Source organism: Podospora pseudocomata, chromosome 5 (genome assembly GCF_035222375.1).
Source record: "Podospora pseudocomata strain CBS 415.72m chromosome 5, whole genome shotgun sequence".
Classification (NCBI taxonomy): domain Eukaryota; kingdom Fungi; phylum Ascomycota; class Sordariomycetes; order Sordariales; family Podosporaceae; genus Podospora; species Podospora pseudocomata.
This window is the reverse complement of record NC_085889.1, coordinates 78,378-102,829: the sequence shown is the minus strand read 5'-3', so window position 1 is coordinate 102,829 and position 24,452 is coordinate 78,378. Positions and strand designations below refer to the sequence as shown.

At 51.5% G+C, this 24,452-nt stretch overlaps 6 protein-coding genes across 6 annotated transcripts; 4 read left to right on the top strand and 2 right to left on the bottom strand.

Moving 5' to 3' along the window:
• Window positions 1-1,048: 1,048 nt before the first annotated feature.
• QC762_502880 (uncharacterized protein) lies at window positions 1,049-2,803 on the top strand (the record flags this gene model as incomplete). Its single annotated transcript, XM_062890714.1, has 1 exon — window positions 1,049-2,803. The coding sequence occupies one exon, from the start codon at window positions 1,049-1,051 to the stop codon at window positions 2,801-2,803; it is 1,755 nt and encodes a 584-aa protein (XP_062741449.1).
• A 4,607-nt stretch (window positions 2,804-7,410) lies between these two features.
• On the bottom strand, window positions 7,411-9,148 carry QC762_502900 (uncharacterized protein; the record flags this gene model as incomplete). Its single annotated transcript, XM_062890715.1, has 2 exons — window positions 7,411-8,999; window positions 9,050-9,148. 2 exons carry the CDS (start codon window positions 9,146-9,148, stop codon window positions 7,644-7,646), a joined length of 1,455 nt encoding a protein of 484 aa, XP_062741448.1. The 3' UTR covers window positions 7,411-7,643.
• Window positions 9,149-13,031: 3,883 nt separating this feature from the next.
• On the bottom strand, window positions 13,032-14,923 carry QC762_502910 (uncharacterized protein). The gene is made up of 3 exons (XM_062890716.1): window positions 14,864-14,923; window positions 14,365-14,807; window positions 13,032-14,315 (listed from the first exon to the last, which is right to left on the bottom strand). Exons 2-3 carry the CDS (start codon window positions 14,407-14,409, stop codon window positions 13,161-13,163), a joined length of 1,200 nt encoding a protein of 399 aa, XP_062741447.1. The 5' UTR covers window positions 14,410-14,807; window positions 14,864-14,923; the 3' UTR covers window positions 13,032-13,160.
• Window positions 14,924-17,214: 2,291 nt separating this feature from the next.
• QC762_0073440 (uncharacterized protein) lies at window positions 17,215-18,188 on the top strand (the record flags this gene model as incomplete). Its single annotated transcript, XM_062883775.1, has 3 exons — window positions 17,215-17,453; window positions 17,508-17,577; window positions 18,186-18,188. 3 exons carry the CDS (start codon window positions 17,215-17,217, stop codon window positions 18,186-18,188), a joined length of 312 nt encoding a protein of 103 aa, XP_062741446.1.
• A 1,676-nt stretch (window positions 18,189-19,864) lies between these two features.
• On the top strand, window positions 19,865-21,286 carry QC762_502920 (uncharacterized protein; the record flags this gene model as incomplete). Its single annotated transcript, XM_062890717.1, has 1 exon — window positions 19,865-21,286. The coding sequence occupies one exon, from the start codon at window positions 19,865-19,867 to the stop codon at window positions 21,284-21,286; it is 1,422 nt and encodes a 473-aa protein (XP_062741445.1).
• Window positions 21,287-22,080: 794 nt separating this feature from the next.
• Window positions 22,081-23,933, top strand: QC762_502930 (uncharacterized protein; the record flags this gene model as incomplete). Its single annotated transcript, XM_062890718.1, has 2 exons — window positions 22,081-23,027; window positions 23,083-23,933. The coding sequence occupies 2 exons, from the start codon at window positions 22,081-22,083 to the stop codon at window positions 23,711-23,713; spliced, it is 1,578 nt and encodes a 525-aa protein (XP_062741444.1). The 3' UTR covers window positions 23,714-23,933.
• Between the last annotated feature and the right edge of the window lie 519 nt (window positions 23,934-24,452).

Sequence of the window (24,452 nt, the reverse complement as noted above, 5' to 3'; positions counted from 1 at the left end):
GACGGGCGAGAAGGAGGAGTAGTTCTTGGATCTGTGGATTACCCCGAGGAGTTATCATCGAGGTGTGTTTGTGTTATGCCATCTTGTTGTGGTGCAGTGGTAGTGGCAGTGGGTAGGTATGGTTCCCATCGCCAGCCTTGCGATTGAGAGACCTGGATAGTCGTGGCTGTTCGTGAGCACTATGGTGTTTTTGCAAGATATCGCAGTCGTCAAAGACGTTAACTGCAAGTGTCCGTCTTTCCAGTCGTGTGGGTTGCAATGAGGAGTTGCATCATGAGTTCTTGGCGGAGGTGTAAAGTTGGATACAACGGTGACGGTCTGCTTGCATCTCGGTCAGTGATTTCTTGCAGGAGCGGAGCGTAGACTCACCAATTCTTGCTCATCACCAGAGAGAAAGTTATCGTAGAGACCTTTTGCTGTTATAAGCGTGAAGACATGTCGGCGATTCCAGGCAATGAAAGCACTTCTAATCAAAAAAAGATGAACAGTCGTTGGAGTAAGAATATCCAGAGTGGACTCTCCGAGAGACTGACTGACTTGGCAGCTCCAGGCGGAATGCGGGGAAGCGGGGTATAGCAAGGGGCAGAACTGGGGTACGACCCTAACCCTGGTCCATGTCACACCCGACTGAGAGCCAGCAGCGCTGGCAATCGTCAACCGTCGCAACGCGGGGGATGTTGGACCTTGAATCGCACCACGCCCATCCGTTGCCATCAGTCAAACGAACCGAGGCTGGCTTGAATCTTGGCGTTGCACCGCGCGTGACGCCGCCATGGGGCTACCAGTCTTAATCCTGCTCGGCCCTTCCTGAGCATATGCTTGGTCTTGTCCTTTGTTATTCTTCTCAGTCGCCATTGCCAGTGCTTACACTACAAATTCAGACCAGATTCCAGCGTCGGTGCCGAATCCAACCGAACGAACCGAGCTGACACCGCCTCCAAGCACTGCTTTGCCCCGATACACCCATTCCGAGCGATCCGAGTATCTCCTCTTCGACAATTGCTCGATAACTTCATCCCGTCAACCCAACCACCCCTCTCCAACGACAATGCCCAAACGACACCCGTCCGCGGGCAAGGCCCAAAAGCCCGTCATTATTGTCGGCGCAGGCCTCGCCGGTCTCGTCGCTGCCTTTGAGCTCTCCCGTCTTCGCATTCCCGTCCTTCTCCTCGATCAAGAAAACGCAAACAATGTTGGCGGCCAAGCGTTTTGGTCTTTGGGAGGCATCTTCTGCGTCGACTCTTCCTACCAACGAAGAATGGGCATCAAGGATTCCAGAGAGCTGGCAATGAAGGACTGGTTCAACTCGGCCCAGTTTGACCGCGAGAAGGAGGATTACTGGCCACGAAAGTGGGCGGAGGCATTCGTCAATTTCGCTACTGATGAAATGGAGGACTATGTCAAAGCTCGAGGACTGGGGTTCTTGGTGAACGTTGGCTGGGCTGAAAGAGGTGATGGACGAGCAGATGGTCATGGAAACTCGGTGCCCAGATTCCATTTGACTTGGGGGACTGGCCCTGAGGTTGTTAGGGTCTTTGCCGAGCCAGTGAAGAAGGCCGCCAAGAAGGGGACCATCGAGTTCAGACACCGACACCGTGTCGACGAGATTATTTTGGATGAGCTTACAGGGAGAGCAGTGGGTGTGAAGGGAAGTATACTCGAAGAGGACAACTCTCCTCGAGGTGTCAAGTCGTCAAGAACCGTAGTCGACCAATTTGAGATTCACGGAGCTGCCGTCCTCGTCACATCGGGGGGCATCGGTGGAAATGTTGACAAGGTGAAAGCCGCGTGGCCCGTCGACAGACTGGGCCCCAAGGTCCCCCAAAACTTTGTCATTGGGGTGCCGCATCATGTTGACGGGAGGATGATCGACATTACAGAAAGTGCCGGCGCGAACATCATCAACCGGGATCGCATGTGGCATTACACAGAAGGGTTGGCAAACTGGAACCCCATTTGGCCTGGCCACGGGATTCGTGTGCTGCCTGCACCATCGTCTCTGTGGCTCGATGCCAACGGCAAGCGGCTGCCCAACCACCTCTTCCCTGGCTGTGACACCCTCGGCACGCTCAAGTATATTTGCTCCACCGGTCACGACTATACTTGGTTTATCACCGACCAGGCTATCGTTGCGCGCGAGTTTGCCCTGTCAGGGTCGGAACAAAACCCAGATGTTACTGGAAAGTCTGTCTGGGGTGTCTTGACACAGCGCGTTCTTTCCAAGAAGGGCACCGTTCCCGTGCAAAACTTCGTCAAGCATGGTGTCGACTTTGTAGTTAAGGACAATCTGGAGGACTTGGTGGAGGGAATGAACCAGCTAGTGGCCAAGATCCCGGGAGGCGTGCCCCTCGACTACCAGAAGATCAAGGACGTGGTCGAGACCCGAGACAGCCAGTTCGACAACCCCTTCTCCAAGGATGCCCAGACCATGCTCATCAACTCGGCGAGAACCTACTGGCCCGATAAGCGCAGCCGCATTGCGCCACCGCACAAGCTGTTGGACAAGAAGAAAAGCGGGCCTCTCATTGCAGTCCGTATGAACCTGTTGACAAGAAAGACACTGGGCGGTATTGAAACAAACTTGAAGAGCCAAGTGATGAAGGCTGATGGCAGCGTCTTCAAGGGTTTGTATGCTGCAGGAGAGGTCGCCGGATTTGGAGGTGGAGGCGTGCACGGCTACAACAGTCTGGAGGGGACCTTTTTGGGCGGGTGCATCTTTTCTGGAAGGGCGGCCGGCCTAGGCATTGCAGAAGAACTGGGCTACGATATCAGCAAGGCGAGCAATGTCCGGGCGCGCCTCTGAAGGACCTGTCATGTGGTATAATTGCCCTCGTTAATCACCCCACTGGGGACCCTTGAGTGCGGCTTCAAGGGCCCAATATTTATCTCCCATGGCCGCCTTTTCGCCCTCTATTTCCAAGATTGCCACTGCCTTGTCTTCTAATTCGTGAATCTTTCGGTTTCCATGATCCCCGACTGGACATTTCATTTTCACTCCTCCGGAATCAAGATGTGGGGAGTATACAAAGCTCATTGCGTTCTTAGCAGAGGCCTTTGCTCTCTCTTCGGCATCCAGGAAGCCTCGAAAGCGGCTTGGGTCATTCCTCCTCTTTGGAAGTTCTCCGGTGGACAAATGTACCTGCTGCAGAGAAGGGGTTTTATGACCACTGCGACGACCACCATGTATCCTCTCGGTCAACGGCGGCTGTATCTGCTTTTCTTTGAACCCAAGTTCAAAGGTGAGGTGCAAATCTCGCAAAGACGGAAAGTTGCCTGCATCAGCCAGCACACCAAACGTTGTTTCCGGCCATCTGCCCTCACCGCCATCGCCATGATCCGACTGGCCGTGTTGCCTCTCCCACCAAATCCTCAGCTCCCGCAACCGCGGCAGGTCGCTCCCCAAAACCCAGAGATCATCTTCTGTCACTGCAAAACGTGTGATACCCAGTCTCGTCAATGTGTTTCCAAACCACGTAACTGCCTCCACTGGAATAACATCTCCCCCTACAAATGGCAAACTGATGTGCTCCAGTCTTCTCTGTGGCAAGTACCGCAAGAAACCCCAGATCCCTTCAACATAGCCTCTGTCAGCCGAGCCCTCCACTTGCGAGGGCCTCATCCCAGGTCCGTACAACCCATCCAGCTTCAGCTCTCTCAAGGTCCCCAGCTTGCCTGATAGTTCCACGCTGGCCAATATCTTGTCTGTCCCCATCCACCCCACGTCCAACAGCTGGAGCGTCTCCAGTGCTCCCCAGTAGAATTCTCTGGCCCAGTAGTCGACCTCCGGGGATGTATTTGGTGGATAGCCCTCGGTGTTCCAATTTGATTCGCCTGCCACGGCAGGGCGGCCAAATGGGTAGACGTGGATTGTAAGATGCTTTAGCCTTTTGGTGGCAAGTTTTCGGCTGATGTGAAGCCGAAGCCAAAGTATTTCTCGTCTAGAGTGCCCGGGCCGCTGGCGCCGCGGTGGTACCAGATGTCGAGAGAAAGCTTTTGCAAATTAGGAGCGTAACAGAGGATGGCTTTTAGGGGGTGAAGGATTTAGCGGGTGTAGTTTTGGGTGTAGTAGGTTATGTTGATTTTAAGTGAGGTCAAGTTCGAGGTGAGCGGGTAGGTCAAGAGCTGGGAGAGGAGCTGGAGGAGGCGTGGGTTGGGACGTCGGTCGTCTCTGGTGGTGATGGAGAGGTGAAGGTTGATGGGGGGGCTTTTGGAATTGGTTATGAGGGAGGACAAAGTATCTGGGAGGGGAGGGCGCTGTGGACGTGCCGGCAATGCCAGTGGATGTCCCGCAGATGTGGCATCGAGTTGATGAGAGGGGTTGACGATAGGCATGATGGATTGGGATAATACTGGCCGAAGGCGAGGGGCCAGATCGGGTACCTTTTCACCATTTGATCCATTCCTGGGTCCTGGCTTGGTGTCTTGGGATTTAGGAGGAACTTCCACTGTCGTGTTTTGTTGGCGCGGGCTATTGGTTGCACTGAGAGAGGTTCTCCCCCAACACTGGGGATGGAGACGTCGAGTGTGCGAATGGCAGACAAGAGGTCGATGCGTTGCATGTATTGTAAATGGTGAGCCACCACGCGGCCAGGTGAGTTGTCCTCGCTCCAAATCTCGAAGATGAGACTTGTCAGCGTAATCTTGGTGTGCCTGGGGAAGTCAAGAGCGAGGAGGCGGTGTTGGAGGCATCGAGCCTTGACATAGAGATCGGAGCAGACCAGAGCAACATTGACTAAATCCTGTGGACTGCTGTCATGGACAATCTCGATGATGTGTAAGACAAACTCATCGGCCAACCGAGAGAATGATGGCAAATGAGGATCGGCCGCACGAGGTGTGCGGGCTAAAATGACTGTCGGCTGCCATCGAAATAGACTATTCCGAAGCCTGGAGCGTCGTAGACGCCATGTTGCAGGTGGTAGAAGATGGTACACTACGGCAATAGCAATTCAGAGCAATGAAACTGAATTGAAGCTGGACGTATCCCCTCGCTTGACCATGCTGTTTATTCAAATGACCTACCTAGCCAATGGGATTGCAGATCGGCCCAAGGATTAGGTATCTTTCCCACACTGAGAGTCTTTCTAAGCAAGCCCACTCTTGGGCCATTTGAAGGTGTCCCTGCCCCATTTGCTCTGCCCCAAGGCTTGTAGAAGACTGACGACTATGGCCCAAACTCGCGCAGGCAGTTTTCATTTCTGTGCATACCATACTTCTTCCATACTTTGATAATGTCATTATTGTATTCCAATACCAAGGGTGACACAAGTTGGGACGACCATGCAGAGAGTTCGGACGGTTTTTTCACGATTGGGGACAGATTCAAACGTTACCGGCAGTTTGGGAAGGTGCGCCTGAGGAAGACCAATGTTAGTCCCATAGGAATCACGTGAAGGCTGCCCTCAAGGCCTCTGAAAGTCATCATCTGTGTCAGACAATTTTCCTAGGTACCTTAAGCTTCAAGGGCTCAGAGGGTCAGGGGTAGACCCCCCCAACAAATCACTTAGGGCGTTTATACACGCTAGAAAAGAGATAACTTAACGTACATTATAAGCGAGTCGCGCATATAAGCGAGTCGCGCACTGGCCATTGCGACGCGTTCTCTCTACACTTAACATCATTTTTCTCTACAACCCAACATGCCACCTACTTTAAAGGAAGCGAGGGTAATCTTAGCCCTTGAAGCTCTCCAAAAGGACGAAAAATTACGCCTCAGAGCCGCAGCTAAGCTCTATAATGTACCACCATCAACCCTCCGTGACCGACGCGCTGGCCGGCCTGCACGACGCGACACCACGCCCAATTCGAAGAAGCTCACTCAATCAGAAGAGGATGCTATTATTCAATACGTTATTGAGCTATGTGCGCGAGCTTTTCCACCAAGATTGCGTGGTGTGGAAGATATGGCCAACCAACTGCTACGCGTACGCGACGCGCCCCCCTGTTGGCAAGCTCTGGGCACACAACTTCGTCAAACGCCAGCCACAGCTCCGTACGCGTTTTACACGTAGATACGACTACCAGAGGGCCAAGTGCGAGGATCAAAGGTCATCAGCGAGTGGTTCACGCTTGTGCGGGAACACCAAGGCCAAGTACGGTATTGTGGATGACGATGTCTACAACTTCGACGAGACTGGGTTCATGATGGGTATTATCTTCGCGGGCATGGTAGTTACGACCTCAGACGGCCTTAGCAAGGCGAAACTGGCCCAGCCTGGCAACCGCGAATGGGCAACGGTGATCCAGGGAGTCAATGCCCTCGGCTGGGCTATCCCTCCCTTCATCATCTTGGCCGCACAGTACCACCTTGCTAACTGGTACACCGAGTGCAACCTACCGTCTACCTGGCGCATCGCAACCACCGATAATGGCTGGACTACCAATCCGGTAGGCCTAGATTGAATCAAGCACTTCGACTATCACACAGCGTCCCGCACAAAGGGCAAATACCGGTTGTTGATCCTCGACGGCCACGAAAGCCACCACTCGACTGAATTTGAGCGCTACTGCCAGCAGAACAACATCATCACGCTCTGCATGCCTCCGCATTCTTCACACTACCTCCAGCCACTCGATGTCGGCTGCTTGGGGCCATTGAAGCAGGCGTACGGCCGCCAGATCGAGGACTTGATGCGCATGCATATCAACCACGTAAGCAAGCTCGAGTTCCTCTGTGCCTTCCGCGAGGCCTTTTTTGCCTCTATAACAGAGAAGAATATACAGGGTGGCTTTGCAGGTGCTGGCCTTGCGCCGTACGATCCAGAGAGGGTGCTTTCCAAGCTAGATGTAAAGCTTCGTACGCCAACACCTCCAAACTCACGGCCCGGCACTGCACAACCTTGGGTCTTCCAGACACCACACAACCCCCGAGAAGCTGACTCGCAGTCAACGCTTATCAAGACTCGCATTGCCAACCATCAAAATAGCTCCCCGACTTCAATGTTGGCTGCTGTGGACCAGCTTGCTAAGAGTACAATGGCTGTGATGCACCAGGTGGCTCTCCTTCGTGCAGAGAACACTTCACTCCGCAAGGCCAACGAGGCACTAAGTAAGCGCCGGAGAGCCAAAAACACGTGTGCGGCTCGGAGGATCACTTACTGTGCAAGATGCAAAGGATATACTTGACCAGAAGGCCGTGGGTGGGGAGGCAGCGCAAGAAACGCAGCAGGATGGCGGTAATGCAGGGGAGCTCGTACGAAGGTTCGGTGCTGTGGTGTGTGCGGCAAGCCTGGCCATAATGCACGTACATGCCAGGAGGCTGCAGAATCATCTGATTCATCTGTTTCTGATTCAGTTATTGTAGTTTCCTAGTGTTGTGGTTGTGTAATTGAGGATAGTTGTGGTAGGGTAACAGAGAGTGCGCGACTCGCTTATATGCGCGACTCGCTTATAATGTACGTTAATGTACGTTAGTAAATATATAAATCAACACATGTTTATTACTCTGCGCAGGCTACTAGTAAGTAGCTAGGTATATAACAGGCAAAGCTAAAATCATTGCAGTTCCAACTAGGTACTCATTGCTTTTCCTGCAAGCCTTGCATGTCGAGTCTGTTTCCATCATCAGTTGTTTCGTTTTGCCTCAAGCTCGCCACCCAGTCATCACTCCAAAATACCAACACACTTTAAAACAACACTTCTACTTATTCACATACTCCTCGGGCTACGCCAGGGTAGGCGTCTCGAATCCTCAGGTAGTCGTTCCTCTGCTGCAGAGTTGGTGAGCTTCCCACAATCTCGCGAAGATCCCGCTGGCCTGCTTCACGGCGCAACGTATACCGGAACCACTCTTCGCCATTCCTTGTCGGCACCAATTTCTTCCCAATAACTCGGTACAGTCCATCGTAGCGAATCCCACATTCAGGAGCCCAGCCTCTGCCGGTCTGACCTTGGCCACGGAGGACTCTCACAGGCTGCCTGGTGTCAATCGACCTGTTGAGAGCCTGAGTACCGACCGATATGGTGGCTACCCCCATGTTGTCCGTGGAGTAATACAAAACCTCACCATCATCCTTGTCAATCTCATGATACTTGTTGTTGCGGCCGGATATGACGATCGAATAGACTCCCATCGACGCCGAGCCGAAGATCCCCCCCTGGCTTCTTCCATGCGCCCCGTGGAAAAGTGCTACCAGCTGGAAAGGCCACCAATCACCAGGGGTCAAATGGCCCTCTCCAATAAACGCGGCATTGACCTTTTCGTGCTTGTAGGCCGGGTTCAGCTTGTACGTCGGACCTTTTTTGGGGCTTCGGTAGCAAACCACGCCGTGCATGATTCCGCCTTTGCCGTAGATTGGGTGATTGACGGGAGGCTGAGGGATGACACTGACACCGACTACCCTGTTTCCGCCGCTTGACGCTCGCCCCGGAGAGCGGGGTGAGACAATACGAGACTGACCCGCGTCCACGTCGGTGCTAACGTCACTAGCATAGCCCTCGTCGCCTTGGCCCCAGTTGTCTTCCTCAAACCTCAAACGAACCGCATTTGCCGCCTCTTTGATGTCAGCAGGAATGCCTAGGTTTGTTGAATTGCGGACTAAGTTCATGACCTGGTCGAGGTGATGGACATCGGTGAACGACGGCCTGACCACGGCATCGAACTCCAGCCACCAGAAGAAGGCTCTCGCCGACTCCTGATAGAGCTTGAGCTGGTCCGCGCTGACGTCGGTTCTGCCGGGCTTGGATTTGGTGACCAGCATCGTGACCTGCCTCACACCCTCAGACAGGCTGCCAGTCCAGATTTGGACTTGCTGAGAAGCCGGGTCCGGATCTGAAGGCTCGCGGACAGATGGGGACCCCGATGCTTCGTTCTGTCCAGACGTGCTTGATGCCACGCCGGGGCCTGTCTGAACCTGAACGGCCGTGGTTTCGGTAACCGGTGCCTCCATTGCGACATTCTCAGCCGCAGATGCCTGGGCTTCCTGCGCTGCTGCCAACAGGTCGGCACGCATCCGTGGCGATCTAATAGGCGGAATAACCCGTCTTCTTGATGGAACTGCCTACTACAGTGTTAGCGTAATGGTAGGATTTACCATAAGTCAAGACATACCGCATTCAACACCTGAGGGCGCCGAGTACTACCTCTTGAGTTGACGTGACCGCCTCGACTGTGGTCGCGCGACTCGCGATCATTCTTCGGGGTAGGCATCAGTAACTGTGGCTGGGAGAAGGTCAGTGATGTGGAATAGATAACCTGGAAGGCTGGACTGATGGTAGTAGGAGCTGAGACTGGCAAATTTCAATGCTTGGACTAGTAGGGGTGAAACTTGAAACTTGAAAAGCTTGAACTTGAAGCAAGAAATAATATCTGTAGATATACAAAAGGTATGGAGTGTATGAAAAGTGAATATATGAAATAGGGATTATGGGTGGGCGTTGGTATCAAGATGTGATACTGTCCTTCACAAGTGTGAGTAGAGGTTGGGCTGGAAGTAAAAAGGTAGAGAATGCTAATGTATAAATAAAAGCTCTTAAGAAAAGAAGATAGATGGCTGGGACGGCGCGAGATAGGTAATGTCTAGACTAAACGAGAGAAAATAGTTAGAGAATACTGGGAGTGTGGAGACTAGAAGAAGAAGGAACACATAATAGGGAATAGTGCTGGAACGAAATATAAGAAATAAAGATATAGAATGAAGAGAATATTTCGATAAAAAAAGAAGGAGTGGGAATGCTGAGATAACACATGAATATATAGAATGAAGGAAAGAAAGAGCATGGGAATGCTGAGATAGGGCTTGAAATAAATGTATAAGAAGTAAAGTAGGCTACTTGATAAGACTCTGAAGTCGTCCCGCCCTAAGTTGGCGATTAAGAATTATAACAAAAATACAAACTGGAGAATGAAAGAAAAGAGGATTCTGGGATAGCGGAAGGTTAGACTAAGAGAGAAAAAGAGGCAGCAAAGACTGGCATGGAGTTTAGACTGGAATACACCAAGACAGAGGATGCCTTACTGGAATAGAGCTGGGTCGTCAAGACTCCAAAGCCACCTTGTCCCTTCCGCCTTCGCCGGGTAGTGTATTAAAAACAGTAGGAAATGCTTAAACTGGAGAAAGAAAGACACAGAATATCGGGAGAGAGCTTAGAATAATAAAAGGTGATAGATAGAGAGGACTGGGATGAAGTTTGGGTCGTCAAGACTCCAAGATCACCCTATCTCATCCGCCTTCGCCAGGTGGCGTGCCGAGAACAAGAGGTAATGTTCAGAATGAAAAAAGAAAGACAGAGAATACTAGAATAAATTTTAAATAGAAAACGAAAAAAGGAAATGGGTGGACAATCTGAGTAGAAAACCCAGACTACAAGAAAGAAAAAGACATGGAATGCTGGGACAGAGCTCAGATTAAATGGGAAAAAAGACAGAATGTTGGGATAGAGCTCGGATTAGACAGAAAAGAAGAGAGAGGATATATGCCAAGAACGCTGCATAAGGACAGTAGATAAATGTTTATGCATGGTGCTGCATAGGCGTGTATTAAATAAATGCACAATAATACATACCACGATTTATGCGAGGTTGTGCGGTGTAAGTGCGGCCGGTGGTATGTAAGAAAGGGCGATTTGTGTAAGGACGCTGAGATGAGATTGGTGATGAATGGCGTATCCTTTTTGGCAGGAGGTAGCGAGTGAGTGTGGTGCCCCGTGAACCAGTAAGGTATGGCGAGCCGGCGAGAATGGAGATCCCTGAAAAAGGAGGCGCGATTTGCCTCGCCTTTTTGTAGCGGGCAGGTAGGAGGAGGGAAGGCGACGACGATGTGCAAATTGTGGAAGGTGTGGAAGGAGTTGGTATTTGGGGGTAAGAGCCACCGCGGTGAGGTGTGTGTGTGAAAATGTGGCCAAAATGAAGAGTGTGCGGCAGGGCAAACGAGTCCAGACCTCGTGATAGCGCGCGTTCCTGATTCTCACTGGAGGGTGAATATGCACGTCTCACCACGCCCTGAGGGATATGCCGCTCGATGTGTGTGGCCTTTCGAACAGGGGATAGCCTCAGGGAGGCCTCAAGTGGTGGCAAAGGGGATGCCTGATTCTGTGTATGATTGATATCTATTGGTTGGAGGAGTTAATATTATGCCTTCAGGTCATCAATCATCAGTCTACGTGGAGGGCAGTAATTAAGCTGAACACTTTGATTATCTCTATGGTGGGTATTCATGAGCAGCTAGATCTTTATGAAAAGCTTGCATGTCCTAAGGTGTATGTTCCCTTCAATGTGATTCCCCGCCCTTTTGAAGGCTGGTTTCGATGGACAACTTCAATGGGCAGGGGATCATGATTTTGGGAAATCTCCTTGGGTTTGAGTGCGCAGAGGCACAGTGAAGGATAAGGATAAGAGGGAAAATCAAGTAGAGAGAAGATATGATAAGACGTGAAGCTGGTCTTACAAGGACAGGGCTGGCAGTGTAGTTGATGATGTGCGACGCGAGATGCGCGTACGAGGCATAACGTGAGAGAAAGGAGGGAGGATGAATGATAATGCGAGGCTGCTATTTGTCCCGAGTCCAAGTAAGAGGGAGGTGTGCACTTGGATAGGTAGCACAAAGAAGTTCGAGCTTTGGTGGGTAAAGAAAGAAATTCAAAAGATGAAAAATAGAAGGAAACTAGTACTTAAATAGTGAAATAATTAAGTAATTGAATTAAACATGAAATAAATAAAATATTTAATTATTCAATAAAAATTGAATATTAATTATTCTTGGTTTAATTCTCTTGCTTGGCTGCATGATTTACGAGCTGGTAGCTAAATCTGGCGGAAATGTCATGTTACAACCTGCACCAGAAATGGATACAGACTGCAAGGCAGTACGCCAGAGGTGAATATGACAGGATGATCGAAGGTTGTGACAAGCGTCTCAGACATGGGTTCACTGTCAACAACAGGTTGTTCTAACAAAGAGCTACTGAGAGTAGATTTTAGACAAATGAACTTGAATTGCTTGCATGAGGAATCAGATTCCTCGACATGGAGAGCGCCCGGCGCTCCCCCCTATTTATGTGAAGCTATCTACATATGTTTCTGAGGTATCCTTGTACCTTGCTCAGTGTGCTTGTATTGCTTGCTTTTGGCCGCGGCCAACAGACCATGGCCACCGCTAACAGACCATGGCCACCGCTAACAGACCATGAACTCCTTGCTAGTAAGACTCCTTTCTTTCTGACAGGTACCACCCAGTGGTTCCTGTACAGGGGTATTACGCTTGGGGCGTAACATGTCACCCTCCTTTCCAACAAGAAAAGAGGTCGAGATGTTTGGTCTGGCCAATGAGCATCCTGAAATGCAGTTTTTATCCTCACTCTGTTGACACGCAGGTTGCAACAAAAACTTGTTACTGCTTACCCAATTAACCAAGGGTTACCTTATGTGAAGAAGATTGACCTGTCACATTGAGCGGCGCTTGTGAAGATGATTGTACAACCCTCTAGGATGATAAACGTTCGTCTGGTACTTGCCAAGGGCACCCAACAAGGGGGACACAGGGGGGAGTACTCTCAATAAAACCAGGCTTGAATGCCAGAAATTGGCCAGTATTTTGTGAGGGTAACCGAGGCCAGGCCAAGGCCAAGTGTCTTCACTTAACAGAAAATATTAGCCTAAGCATCGAAGGCAGTGGAAATGCAAGGCCAAGTACTCCCACAGAAAATACTAGAAGAGTGACCTGGTGTGACACTTTCGTAAATGGCTCCCCTCTTACTGTGGCTCTGGAAAGTCATGAAGAATAACGTTTGTGACCCTGGAGTATTGTAATTGGACAGATATGTCGAACATGGTGAAGATCGCCTCTCCTCGAGCAAGTCTGTCTATAAGTCAACCTATGAGTCAAGGTAAGTTATTATAAGATGGTCTAGGATTGGCGTGGCGCATATTTTGTAGCTATACACCAGATAGTCTAAAGTCTAGAGGGTGCAGTGTATTGCACAGATAGCAAATTATCATAGGACCTAGCCCTCCCTGTATGACAGTCCGACTCGATACAATTAAATATGGCGATTGAAAGTTAAAAAAAGCTCATGTCGTTGGCCGACGTGCACAAAATGAAGACAGCGATAACAGAATTATGATCAATCGTGTGAATAAACCATGTCCGATATCGCTATCCATCCAAAACAACAAACAGCCACCAACGCCTACGCTATGTGGAACCCATATCAACTCACTAGCATTAATACCCCAGCGGCGTGAGACCAGCTCTAAAGGGCCTCTGGAGGTTCTTGACTTGCGTATCCTTCACTCTCCACACCCCTTTGGTTCTCTCATCAGCCAACTGATGACCCGTACCATCTGCCAAGCGATGGAATACCTCAAAATCATCCGCTGAAATGGACTGGAAGAGCAGCGGCTCCCATGTCTCGCCCCTTGACTCCTCAAAAGCCCTCATCAGTCTCTGCGCTTTTTCGATCTTGGTCTTCTCCCGCGTGACAGCCTCGAGATTACCCATGGCCATCCCATTCAGCACCTTGCCCCACGCCTTACGGCTCTCCCAGTCATCTTGCTGCTCCACCGGAACGATATCCATGGGCACCGGCTCATTCTCCACCGCGTCATGCTTGAACATCTCCAGGACCTCCCCAGTTTGCGCATCCTTGACCACCCACCCGTCGCTCCAGACTCCCGAGAGAGTGTAAATGGCCCTCTGTTTGGTATCATCCTTCTTGTACACCTTGGCCTCAAAGGAGTTCCTCTTTCCCCTGATCATCCCCTCTCCAGAGAACTTGACCTGAGACACGTACCCGCCACTCGAGTGCAGGGTATATGTCCCAGTGATCTCTGGGTACATGCACCCGCCCAAGAATCCTCTGATCTTCACATCTGGCAGCGGCACTAAATGATCCTCGTCATATCGATCAATGTGCACGATTGCATGCCCAACCTGTCTGATGTTCACGTTTCCGTTGAATGTCATCTCCACCCTAGCGTACCCGTCGGCCCTGACACCATTTTGACGGTCGATGACGTGCATCGCCGTAATGGGGGGATGGTGAGATACCTGCTCGGCGATGAGCTCGGTGCATGCCTTGTTTTCCTCGTCGGTCCACGATGCGAGGAATAGCTCTCCGAGAAAGGCGTTCAGGGGCTTCTTGATCGAGACGGCTTGCGGACCAGGGGAACCGGCGACGTAGAGTTGACTCTTGAGAGCAACGAGGAACCATTTGAGGACGAGCAGGGAGCGTTTCTCGGGGAGGGGCTCGTGGGCAGGGGCGGCAAAGACGGCAGGGCGCTGGGCCCAGCAGTGGCCGACTTCAACGACGGACGAGGGAGCGAGGAGGGAGGGAGGTCCGGTGACGTTGGCGAGATCGCCCTTGACTGTTCCGAGAAACTATAGCAATGTTAGCATCGTGGCAGACGAGGAAAAGGAGGGCACGAACCTTGACCAGCTCTCGTAGGCGGGAAGACACCGTCTTGCTATCCATGATTAATGACTATTCGGGGTGTATTAATAGAGATAAGGCCGTAAAAGCATGAGTCGAGAGGGAAAAACGACAGAATTAAGAAGTTCAAAGATAGGCAAAAGGAAACAAAATGGGATGTTGTGCCAGCCGATCGGTCAACGGTCGGTCGTAATGAATATATCCTTCCTCCCTTCGTGGTATGCCAAAGCAGAAACTGCCAAAAAAAGGACCTCAAAGACAGAGACCCAAGAGTTCGCTGTGTAGGTCGAACACAGGTATTTATTTCTGCTGCCAGGCGAAAGACAAGGAGGAAGATCTTTGTTTCAATGTTTCACCTGCGTCTCAACTGCTTGGCGGGGGTGTTGTTGCTACTTCTGGGCGGTGGATGCTGCTGTGACGTTCTCCTCTCATGCAAACGACTGCGAACTGGTGAGAAGCCCGGAAAGAAGACAGGGAAAGGACGGGAGTAATATACCCCTCATATCGGTGTCGTACAGAGCGATATGCGGCCGGTGCTGACGATGCAGGACCTTTCTGGTGGCCGGATAGGTAGTTGACGAAGCTCCCGGGTCCGTCCAAAGACGGTGCCGTGGGACTGCCGCTAATACGGACTCAACCAAACACTACAGGGCGCTGCAGCACCCATCCGGCTCCAGGCACCCCCGCGCCACAAACCACCTGACTGCGCAAAACCCCCGCATCCCGTCCCAGCGGGCATGTCATCAAGAGGGTCCAAAAGCCTCGATGATCATGTCCACCTACGGCGGAGCTGGAGATGGGCACCAGCTTTCAGCTTTTGTTCATGGAGCCGTGCGGTGGATCGGATGTCTTAGCTACTGATTCGTTTGGACTCGCTACCCGCTGCCCGCCCCGGCTTTCCACAGGCACTCGGGGGCTTCCGGCAGTCTGGTTCGCCATCAGAGCTCAGGGAGGGCCGCGCGTTACGCCGAATTCTGCAGCAAGACGCGCGGGAGTATGGCAGAAGCAGAGTGGGCGAGTCATCTGCGCTGGATCTCCCGCCCTTCAAGTGTTTCAAGGCCATCGACCGCACGACCACCCTCAGAACCGCAGCATACTTGGGCAACCTGTCGATTGGGTGTGACAAAGGAATGCCAAGACACAAATCGACACAAATGTAATATTCCCATCTCGTTGCATCATCCCACGCAAGTTCACCAGACGACGACATTAGCTTGGGTTTAGGTGGGTTTCTCATACACAATCATATATCCAAAATATTCCAGTGCCATGCAAAGAGTCTTCATTCCGGACCATTAACCAGCCTGACTTGTGCACGGCGTCTCCTTCCATACAATTGTCTCACCTCCATCCTCGCCCAGAACAGCTCAAAGTGTTTATTGAGATGCTCCAATCCGTTCTCAATCACTCCCTCCTTTTGACCATGGTCTTCATCGGCGCCGGGGGCCAGTAGTTGCCGTAGGTAACTGATCACAGACTGGCCCTGGTTATTCCTGCGGTGAATGTTTACATCTGGACTCAAGATTTTGAACAAGCAACAATATTTCCATATAATCTATCGGCGCTGTAACAACACCGGTATCTGCTCACAATTCGCCACGTGACTTATTGCCGCTTTATCCAAACTAAATCAGGCGGAGCTCAGGACCGGCTCATCTTCGGTTCCGGTCTGCTCACCCAGCTCATGGTTTGCTCAGGGTCTGCTCACCTTGCTCAGGGATTGCTTAGGGTATGCTCACCCTATCTACTACGTGACGTTGGTAGATCAGGTGCTCTCGGAAAGTTTTCTCTCAAGAACCTTCAATTTGTGCCTATCAGCTTGACCTCCTCCTTACTCAACATTAAACATATGCTAGCTCATCCACTACCTTAACTTGAATGCCTCTGGCAACATACAGATTGTATGCTATGCTTAACGTCTTACCTGTACACTGCCCAAGGAGAAGAATCTCGTCAACTGCTGGAGCGGTGGGGTAGAAACAATGGAGTCGTTTTCGGAGTCGTTCCAATCTGGATATTGAGGGTTATGACCAGTGGCCTTTGCCAGAGCCAAAAACAACTTCTTGATGTAGCTAGTATGCGGAGCCAGTCTGCAAAATGAAAATTATGTGTTCGTCTATTTTTAGGCTCTCGAGCACGTAAAATTTCAAGCTAGACATCCTAAACTTTCCGTAATCTGAGCCGCTGGCTGGAGCTGTTTTTTGGAGTCGTTCGACCCTACAGGTATTGAGATGACAAGGGGCATTTGTAAGCACCAGAAGCAGCTCCTTGATGTAGCTAGTGCGGAGCCAGTCTACAAACTGAAAAATATGTTCGATCCTTGTTCGAGAACGGGCATTCCTGCTTCTTTTGAATAGCAAAGTGGTGGACGTTGCGGGCTACGGCCGTGGGGCCAGTGTGTGTTCCTATCACTGAGCCGACTGGGTCTCAGACTGCTGGGAACCGGGGGGCCGACAATCCAGTGTATATATGAGTCTTAGCGCTAGACATAAGTGCGGGTATAGGACCCTTAGAAGTAATGAAAATATTTTCCGCCTGCGTATCTACCTGCCTGTTCATGGGGGATGTTGGCCGGGGTCCCGAACCCAACCCAGCGAGTAATCTCTATTGGTCTCCTGGAACCGTATACTGTGCGCTTGTGACACCGGCATGAGGAAGGTCAGAGGAGGCTGTGTCTACCCCATCTATAAATGGCCAGCGTTTCTCCTCAGATCTCCTTTTTTTCTCATATTCCTCCCCCTCTCTACATTTCCCCTCTCCGTTCTTATCTGAGAACTTAGAGGAGCCTCTCATATCCTTCTAACCTATCTATCTACACACTCTGAACTTCCCGAATGATCGCTCAAAATGAACGCAAGTGGCAGCGAGTCTAGCAAAGGTGGCCAAGCCAAGAAAAAAGCAAAATCCGACCAAGGCGCTCAGAATCGAGGAGGGAGGAAGGGGACAGATCCGAACGATCTGATTGAAGCGGCATTACAGGATGGGCTCACTGAGGACAAATCTGAGATTGACGGTGACCCAGTCCGAAAAGCGCTTAGCGATACCACTAAGCCGCGGTATAACCAATTAATGAAGATTTGGGAAGCGTATATTGCGAAGATCACTCTATTAAATTTAACCAGAGTGCTAACATAAGTCAGGTACGTGGCAAAATTCGAAGTATCAGACCCGTTTGACACGAGGACGATGAAGCATTTCACTAAAACCGTCGTACGTTCAACCAAATGGCGGTTAGATAAGTCTCTGGGGAGGCCCATAGTTAAATACATACGAGTCAAAATGCGAAGATTCATGTCGCAGTAGCAAAGAGCAACCGATACATCCATTCCCGAAATCGTCCGGGAAAGCGTGTGCTATATAAGTACAAACAAACAGCTCGTTTTTCTATTTACGTTAATCTAACATAATAATGTATCCAAGATGTGCCTAGATATAAAATTCCTCTATCGGTAGAGAAAAAAGCACCGAAATACATAACGATAGAGAATTACATAGCTATAGAAGAGCACCTCTAGTTGATTAACCACTATAATTATGTGTACGAAGGGAGCCGGGTAGACCAAAGTACCCTACTGAAGTTATATGCCTACACCGGTACGAGATTACGGGAGATATATAATACGACGTATAACGTACGTTATAAGCGAGCGACCAATATAACGTGCGTGATAATGTTACAACCTGCACCGGGGGTGGATACAGATTGCAAGGCAGTACGCCGAAGGTGAATATGACAGGATGATCGAAGGTTGTGACAAGCGTCTCAGACATGGGTTCACTGTCAACAACAGGTTGTTCTAACAAAGAACTACTGAGAGTAGATTGTAGACAAATGAACTTGATTGCTTGCATGAGGAATCAGATTCCTCGACACGGGGAGCGCCCGGCGCTCCCCCTATTTATGTGAAGCTATCTACATATGTTTCTGAAGTATCTTTGTACCTTGCTCTGTGTGCTCAGTGGTCTTGGCGGCTGGGCAGACTGAGCAACCTTTCATGATCGATGTGCTCAGTGTGCTCAGTGGTCTTGGCGGCTGAGCAGACTGAGCAACCTTTCATGATCGATGTGCTCAGTGTGCTCAGTGGTCTTGGCGGCTGAGCAGACTGAGCAACCTTTCATGATCGATGTGCTCAGTGTGCTCAGTGGTCTTGGCCACTGATCAGACTGAGCACCTCCTGATTGGTCGTATGGGGGCTTATGGGTCTTTCCATCCCTGACCTAATGATTGGCCGAGGTGTCCCAGCACCTCGGAGTATTACGCTTGGGGCGTAACAGATATCGATAATATCCTTAATACAAAGCCGAACCCTCGTAGTAATTTCCGGATTATAGGGCGGCGGGACGAGGTTTTAAACGATTTCGTTTTTCCGGAGATATTTATAAATAGACTAATATGACGAACCCCTGTACAGAACCTCTGAAAGGGATATGGGTTGAAGGTAACTTCTGACAATTGGTTCGGTGCAGCTAAACAGTGCACAACAAGATGTCTCACTGTAAACACAAGATACCGTGAATACAAGTGTGAATTGCATACTGCGGAACTATCTACAAGCTATTTAGTTCCTCCGTATATATAGACCTAATGCCAAGCCTGGATCATTCTGTTTCTCCCCGGATCATGGCCGACTCTTAGGGATCATGAGTGATTCCTGGGAATCGCTCATGAGTCCTTCATGTCCCGGATGATCCACCTCTTATTGGTCTATCCTCCTTTCTCTTGATTGGCTACCGTGCCACCTCTTTCCTATTGGTTGTTCTTTTCGGGTGTCCACATCATATTCGTGACACTGGACCTTTCAGCGACGATGGCGAGGCGGCGGGCGGTACGGGACAAGGCGCAGAGTGTTGAGGACATCGGCGAGGGTTTCGAAATCGCGTACCTCGTTGCAAATCCTGGACAAAGGTCTCGTTCGGCAGGCTCATGAAGGTAGCCATTGTTGTTGATGCTGGAGAGCTGCCACGACAAACAGCACAGCAGAGGCTAAGTGTATTGTGTAAACAGCCCTCTCGCGAAACCTTCGCGCGGGCACGTGATATTTACCCGACTTCCTTCCGGTGGGTAATAACCCTAACCGAGTCATATTTCGACGGAGGTTGAATCGCGAGACGGCTCCTTGAGCTTATGGCATATCATTCTGGGCAGCTCGCCCGGGACAGCTGTGAGGTCGGCCATTGTGCATTGTCGCCAGTGGTGAGGATGAGGGAGGAAGAGGGTGAGTGACTTTCCAGGATCCTTCCGAGTTGGCATGGATCATGCGCTGTCACGTGCAACAGCTTGGTCTTTCGTAGTGGTCAAAGCTCCTCCCTCGTCCGAGTCCCCACAAGCAGCATCAAGCCAAGCTTCCGTCAGGGAACGTCGACAGTCAACCAACAACACCCGGGCACGCAACGGGAATAACCGACAGGATGAATCATCGCCGACAGGTATGTGATGTGAGGTAGGTAACATGGACTGCTCACATCACCAGGACACTCACTTTTACGCTCGACCGCCATGGCTCTCCCCTCCCGAGCGCCTCAGGCACGCGACTTGGTTGACCTGGACTGGACAGGCCCTGATGATGCCGACTGTCCCTACAACTGGCCCCTGTGGAAGCGCCTCTACATGACGAGCATTCCGGCCCTGCTCTGCATCAACGTCTCTTTTGCCTCCTCGGTCTACACCTCGGGTATCAACGACATATCACAGCAGTTCAACGTGTCCCGCACCGAATCATTGCTCGGCCTCTCCCTCTTCCTCTGGGCCCTTGGTCTCGGCGCCATCATTGCTGCCCCTGTCAGCGAGAACTACGGCCGCAGGATCGTCTATTTGACGACAGTTCCCATCTTTGGCCTGTTCACCCTGGGCTCTGGACTGGCTCCCAACTTTGTCACCCTGATTGTCTGCCGCACCTTTGCTGGCTTCTTTGGCAGTGCCGTTGTGTCGGTGGGCGGCGGCACCAATGCCGATCTCTGGCGGCCCACCCTCGCCGGCGTCGTGTATCCTTTTTACTTTGTTTCGCCTTTTCTGGGGCCGGCCTTTGGGCCTGTTGTCGGCGGCTACCTGATCGAGGCCAAGGGATGGCGATGGCTCCAATGGGTTATCCTCTTCATGATCGTCTTCAACTACCTGTACGCTCTTCCCCAGTCCGAAACCTACAAAAAGATCATTCTGGAGAAGCGCACGCGAAACGAGAAAACACCCACATGGTCCTCCAAGGTCGCTCCGCCATCCCGCGCCATCCTCCAGCGTATTCTTCTCAAGCCGTTCAAGATGCTCTTTGTGGAGTCCATCGTGCTCTTCATGACCATCTACATGGCCTTCAACTTTGCCGTTTTCTACAGCTTCTTTGCCGCATTCCCCTACATCTTTGGCCCGGGCGGCCACTACAACTTCACCCCGGGCCAGCAAGGCCTCACATTTCTCTCCATCGCGTTGGGGTGCGTAGTAGGGTTCGTTGGGGTTGTCTACATTGACCGTCGCACGTATCCCGCATTGGAGACCAAGTATGGGGTTGGCAAAGTGCCACCTGAGCACCGTCTCTACGGCGCCATGGTAGGCAGTGCCCTCAACCCAGCCAGTTTGTTTTGGTTCGGGTGGTCCGCCAACGCAGGCGCACACTGGGCGAGCCCTGTCGTGGCCGCAGTGCCCTTTGCTGTGGGAAACATCATGGTGTACAGCAGCGGTGCCCTGTACATTATGAACTCGTATGGTTCGCTGCACGGTGCGAGTGCGCTCAGTGCCAACAGTTTGTTGAGGTATGCCTTTGGAGGCGCCTTCCCTCTGTTTACCGTGCAGCTATTCTCGTCTTTGGGTACCGGATGGGCCAGCAGTTTGTTGGGATTCATCTCCGTCGTGTTGGTTCCAGTACCGTGGGTGTTGTACAAGTATGGCAAGCGGATTCGGGCGCACAGCCAGTACATCACTGCCGCTTGATCATGTAGGTAGACGGATGGATCTTGTATTGTGGGAAAAAGGCAGCCAGCTGCCAGTCTGACCAGAAAATATGACGCCGGTTTGGCACATTCCATCTCCACACAGTAAACACTGAACACGCCGTGATCAGGCCTCCACCTCTCCACCTCAAAGTTGGGGTAAAAAAGCCGGGGAAAATTCCTGGAGACACATCCACCGATCGACAGCAAGTCAGGTATCGTCGATAAAACTGCCGAAGGCGGTAGTGACCTGCTCGTCGATGCTACATTCACCCGAGCATGGGTCAGAAGCGCGCCTATCACGGCTGCGAAACCCGGTGCATCGATGGTCACAGTCTCAACGGTATGCCACGGCATACTTCCGCTGCGTCGCAACGGTCCGGCCCATGATTGGCGGGATTCGTCATTTCCTCCAACCTCCCTCGCTCCACCACCATCTTGATGCTTCCTGGACCACAGGCACGCACGACCATCAGGGTAACATCCAGAACGACTCAACTTGCTTGTATCAACCATGCCTCTTCCTGGTCGCAGCGGCCTGACCGCATTGGCTCGCGTCTACGGTTGTATGTCTCTCCCCTCACGCAGGATGCGAGGATGCGAGGATGCAAAGGGTAATATTGGTCGGCCGATCCAGACCTCCATATGGCGAGGCGAGATAGATAACGTCAAGAATTTCCTCCTCTGCTCCCATCGACCAGCCTGGTGGTTCTTCCATTTATTTAAGCTTATTCCCACCTGAGCTCTTGTGTGTCACCATCAGCAGCACCCAAGGGGCTCAGACACCTAGACAGGATGCCCAAGATGAAGCTCCCCACTATCTACAATGTCCACCTCGTGGCCATCATCGCCACCCTGGGCGGTGCCCTTTTCGGCTTCGACATCTCGTCCATGTCGGCCATCGTCGTCACGAACCAGTACATCACCTACTTCAACAATCCCTCGGGCGTCATCCAAGGTGCCATCGGTTCCGCCCTCGCCGCCGGCTCCGTCCTCGGCTCTGCCGTTGCAGGCCCCATCTCGGACAAGATTGGCCGGAGGGACTCCATCATGTTTGCGTGCTTATTCTGGCTCATTGGGACATCTGTGCAGGTGGCCTGCCAAAACGTCGGCCAGCTGATCGTGGGCAGAGTGTTCAACGGATTCACGGTTGGTATCACGTCCGCTCAGGTGCCCGTGTACCTGGCCGAGATCGCCAAAGCGGAAAAGAGAGGGAGTCTGGTCATTATCCAGCAGCTCGCCATCGAGTTTGGCATTTTGATCATGTACTTTATCGGCTATGCGTGTGCGAGTATCCCGGGGACGGCAAGCTTCCGGACGGCGTGGGGGACGCAGTTTATCCCTTGCGTTCTCCTCATTATTGGGCTGCCCTTTCTGCCCCGGTCCCCCAGATGGTTGGCCAAAGTGGGGAGGGATGAAGAAGCGATCCGGACGCTGGCAAACATCCAGGCGGATGGCAATATTGAGGATCCGAGGGTGATTGCCGAGTGGGAAGAGATTGTCACAGTCATGAATGCGGAGAGGGAGGCTGGAAAGGGGTGGAGGAAGTTCTTCAAGAATGGAATGTGGAAGAGGACCATGGCGGGAATGACGGTACAGGCGTGGCAGCAACTGGCTGGTGCCAATGTCATTGTGTATTACCTGACATATATCGCCCAGATGGCCGGGTTGGAGGGCGATGTGGCCATGGTTACTTCGGGTATTCAGTATGCCGTCTTCATCATCTTTACAGGTGTCATGTGGTAAGTTCTTTCTCGTTTGGTCGTCAACAACACAAAGACTGACACTTCTTCACAGGCTTTTCATTGACAAGACTGGCCGTCGCACTCTCCTTGTCTGGGGAGCTCTTGGCATGGGCTTCTGCCACTTTGTCATCGGCGGTGTCATGGGTGGCAACCACACCGACGTTCCTGGTGGAGTTGGCAACCCCCCGAATGCCAACATTGTCATTGCTGTTCACCCGGGCGCCCCGGCCAACACTGTCATCACCTTCTCGTATCTTCTGATCGTGGTGTACGCCCTTACGCTGGCTCCAGTATGCTGGATCTACGCTGCTGAAGTGTGGTCCCTCGGCACCCGTGCCACAGGCATGTCGATGGCGGCTCTGTCCAACTGGGTCTTCAACTTTGCCTTGGGCATGTTCACACCACCAGCTTTTGTCAACATTACCTGGAAGCTCTTTATCATCTTTGGCGCCTTGTGCGTTGCCGCGGCGATCTGGTTCTGGGTGTTTTACCCAGAGACCTGCGGTAAGACGTTGGAGGAGATTGAGGTCATGTTTTCTAAGGACGGGCCACGTCCGTGGAACACCAGAAAGGGCGAGTCTCGCTTGGCTGCCGAGATCGAGGCTGTCATTGCTAGAAAAGAAAAGGGGGAGCAGCCTGGTTTGGCTGAGACTGTCACACGCGATGGCGAAAACAAGGCTTAGTTGACCTGTAAGACAATAATTAGATAGCGCGTCTTGTTGTAGCTAGGATGGATGTTCGATAACTTAGTATCACCTTGGCGGGTCTCGATGGCCATTCGACTCTTGGCACGTCTCCTGGATTACGTGGTTCCCCCAGGCAGCATTTAATAGAAAGAACCCGAACTCCCATGTGATTTGCTACCCGCCATTCATCCCAATAAAGTTTTCACCAATGTCTTACATTCACCAACACATTTATACCACGAAGTATCAATGCTGCCGGTCGAATTCCGACCCAACCCGGACTATGTCCACAAACCGTCAACCACGGCGGCAAACCTATTTCAGCCCGATCCTGTACGAAGTCTCATTCAAAATCCAAAATCCCTCTTTCATCACTTTTCGAGATGCTGTTTGGGCAGTTTTTACGCTGTATGCAATCTGGAGGGCCATCATAGGGTTCTGGCAAGCAAAACAGCTGCTGTTCGGCCGGTCTGTGGTTGAGGTGTGTCCTGGTGCAGTGAGCCAGAGCTTTGCGTCGTGCGTATTCGATGTTTTGATCTGGGGCTTGGTGTTTGGTGTGGTGGGTGACTGGGCTTGGTATGTCGGGGGCTGGGTCTTGATCGGAACTGTGGCGGTGTTTGTAGGAGAGGAGGTCATTGGGCAACTAAGGGCAGGGCGTAGATGATGAATATAACATTTCGCGATGATACCTGAGCTTTGAATGTTGAACAGTACCTACCTACTCAACCAAAAATAC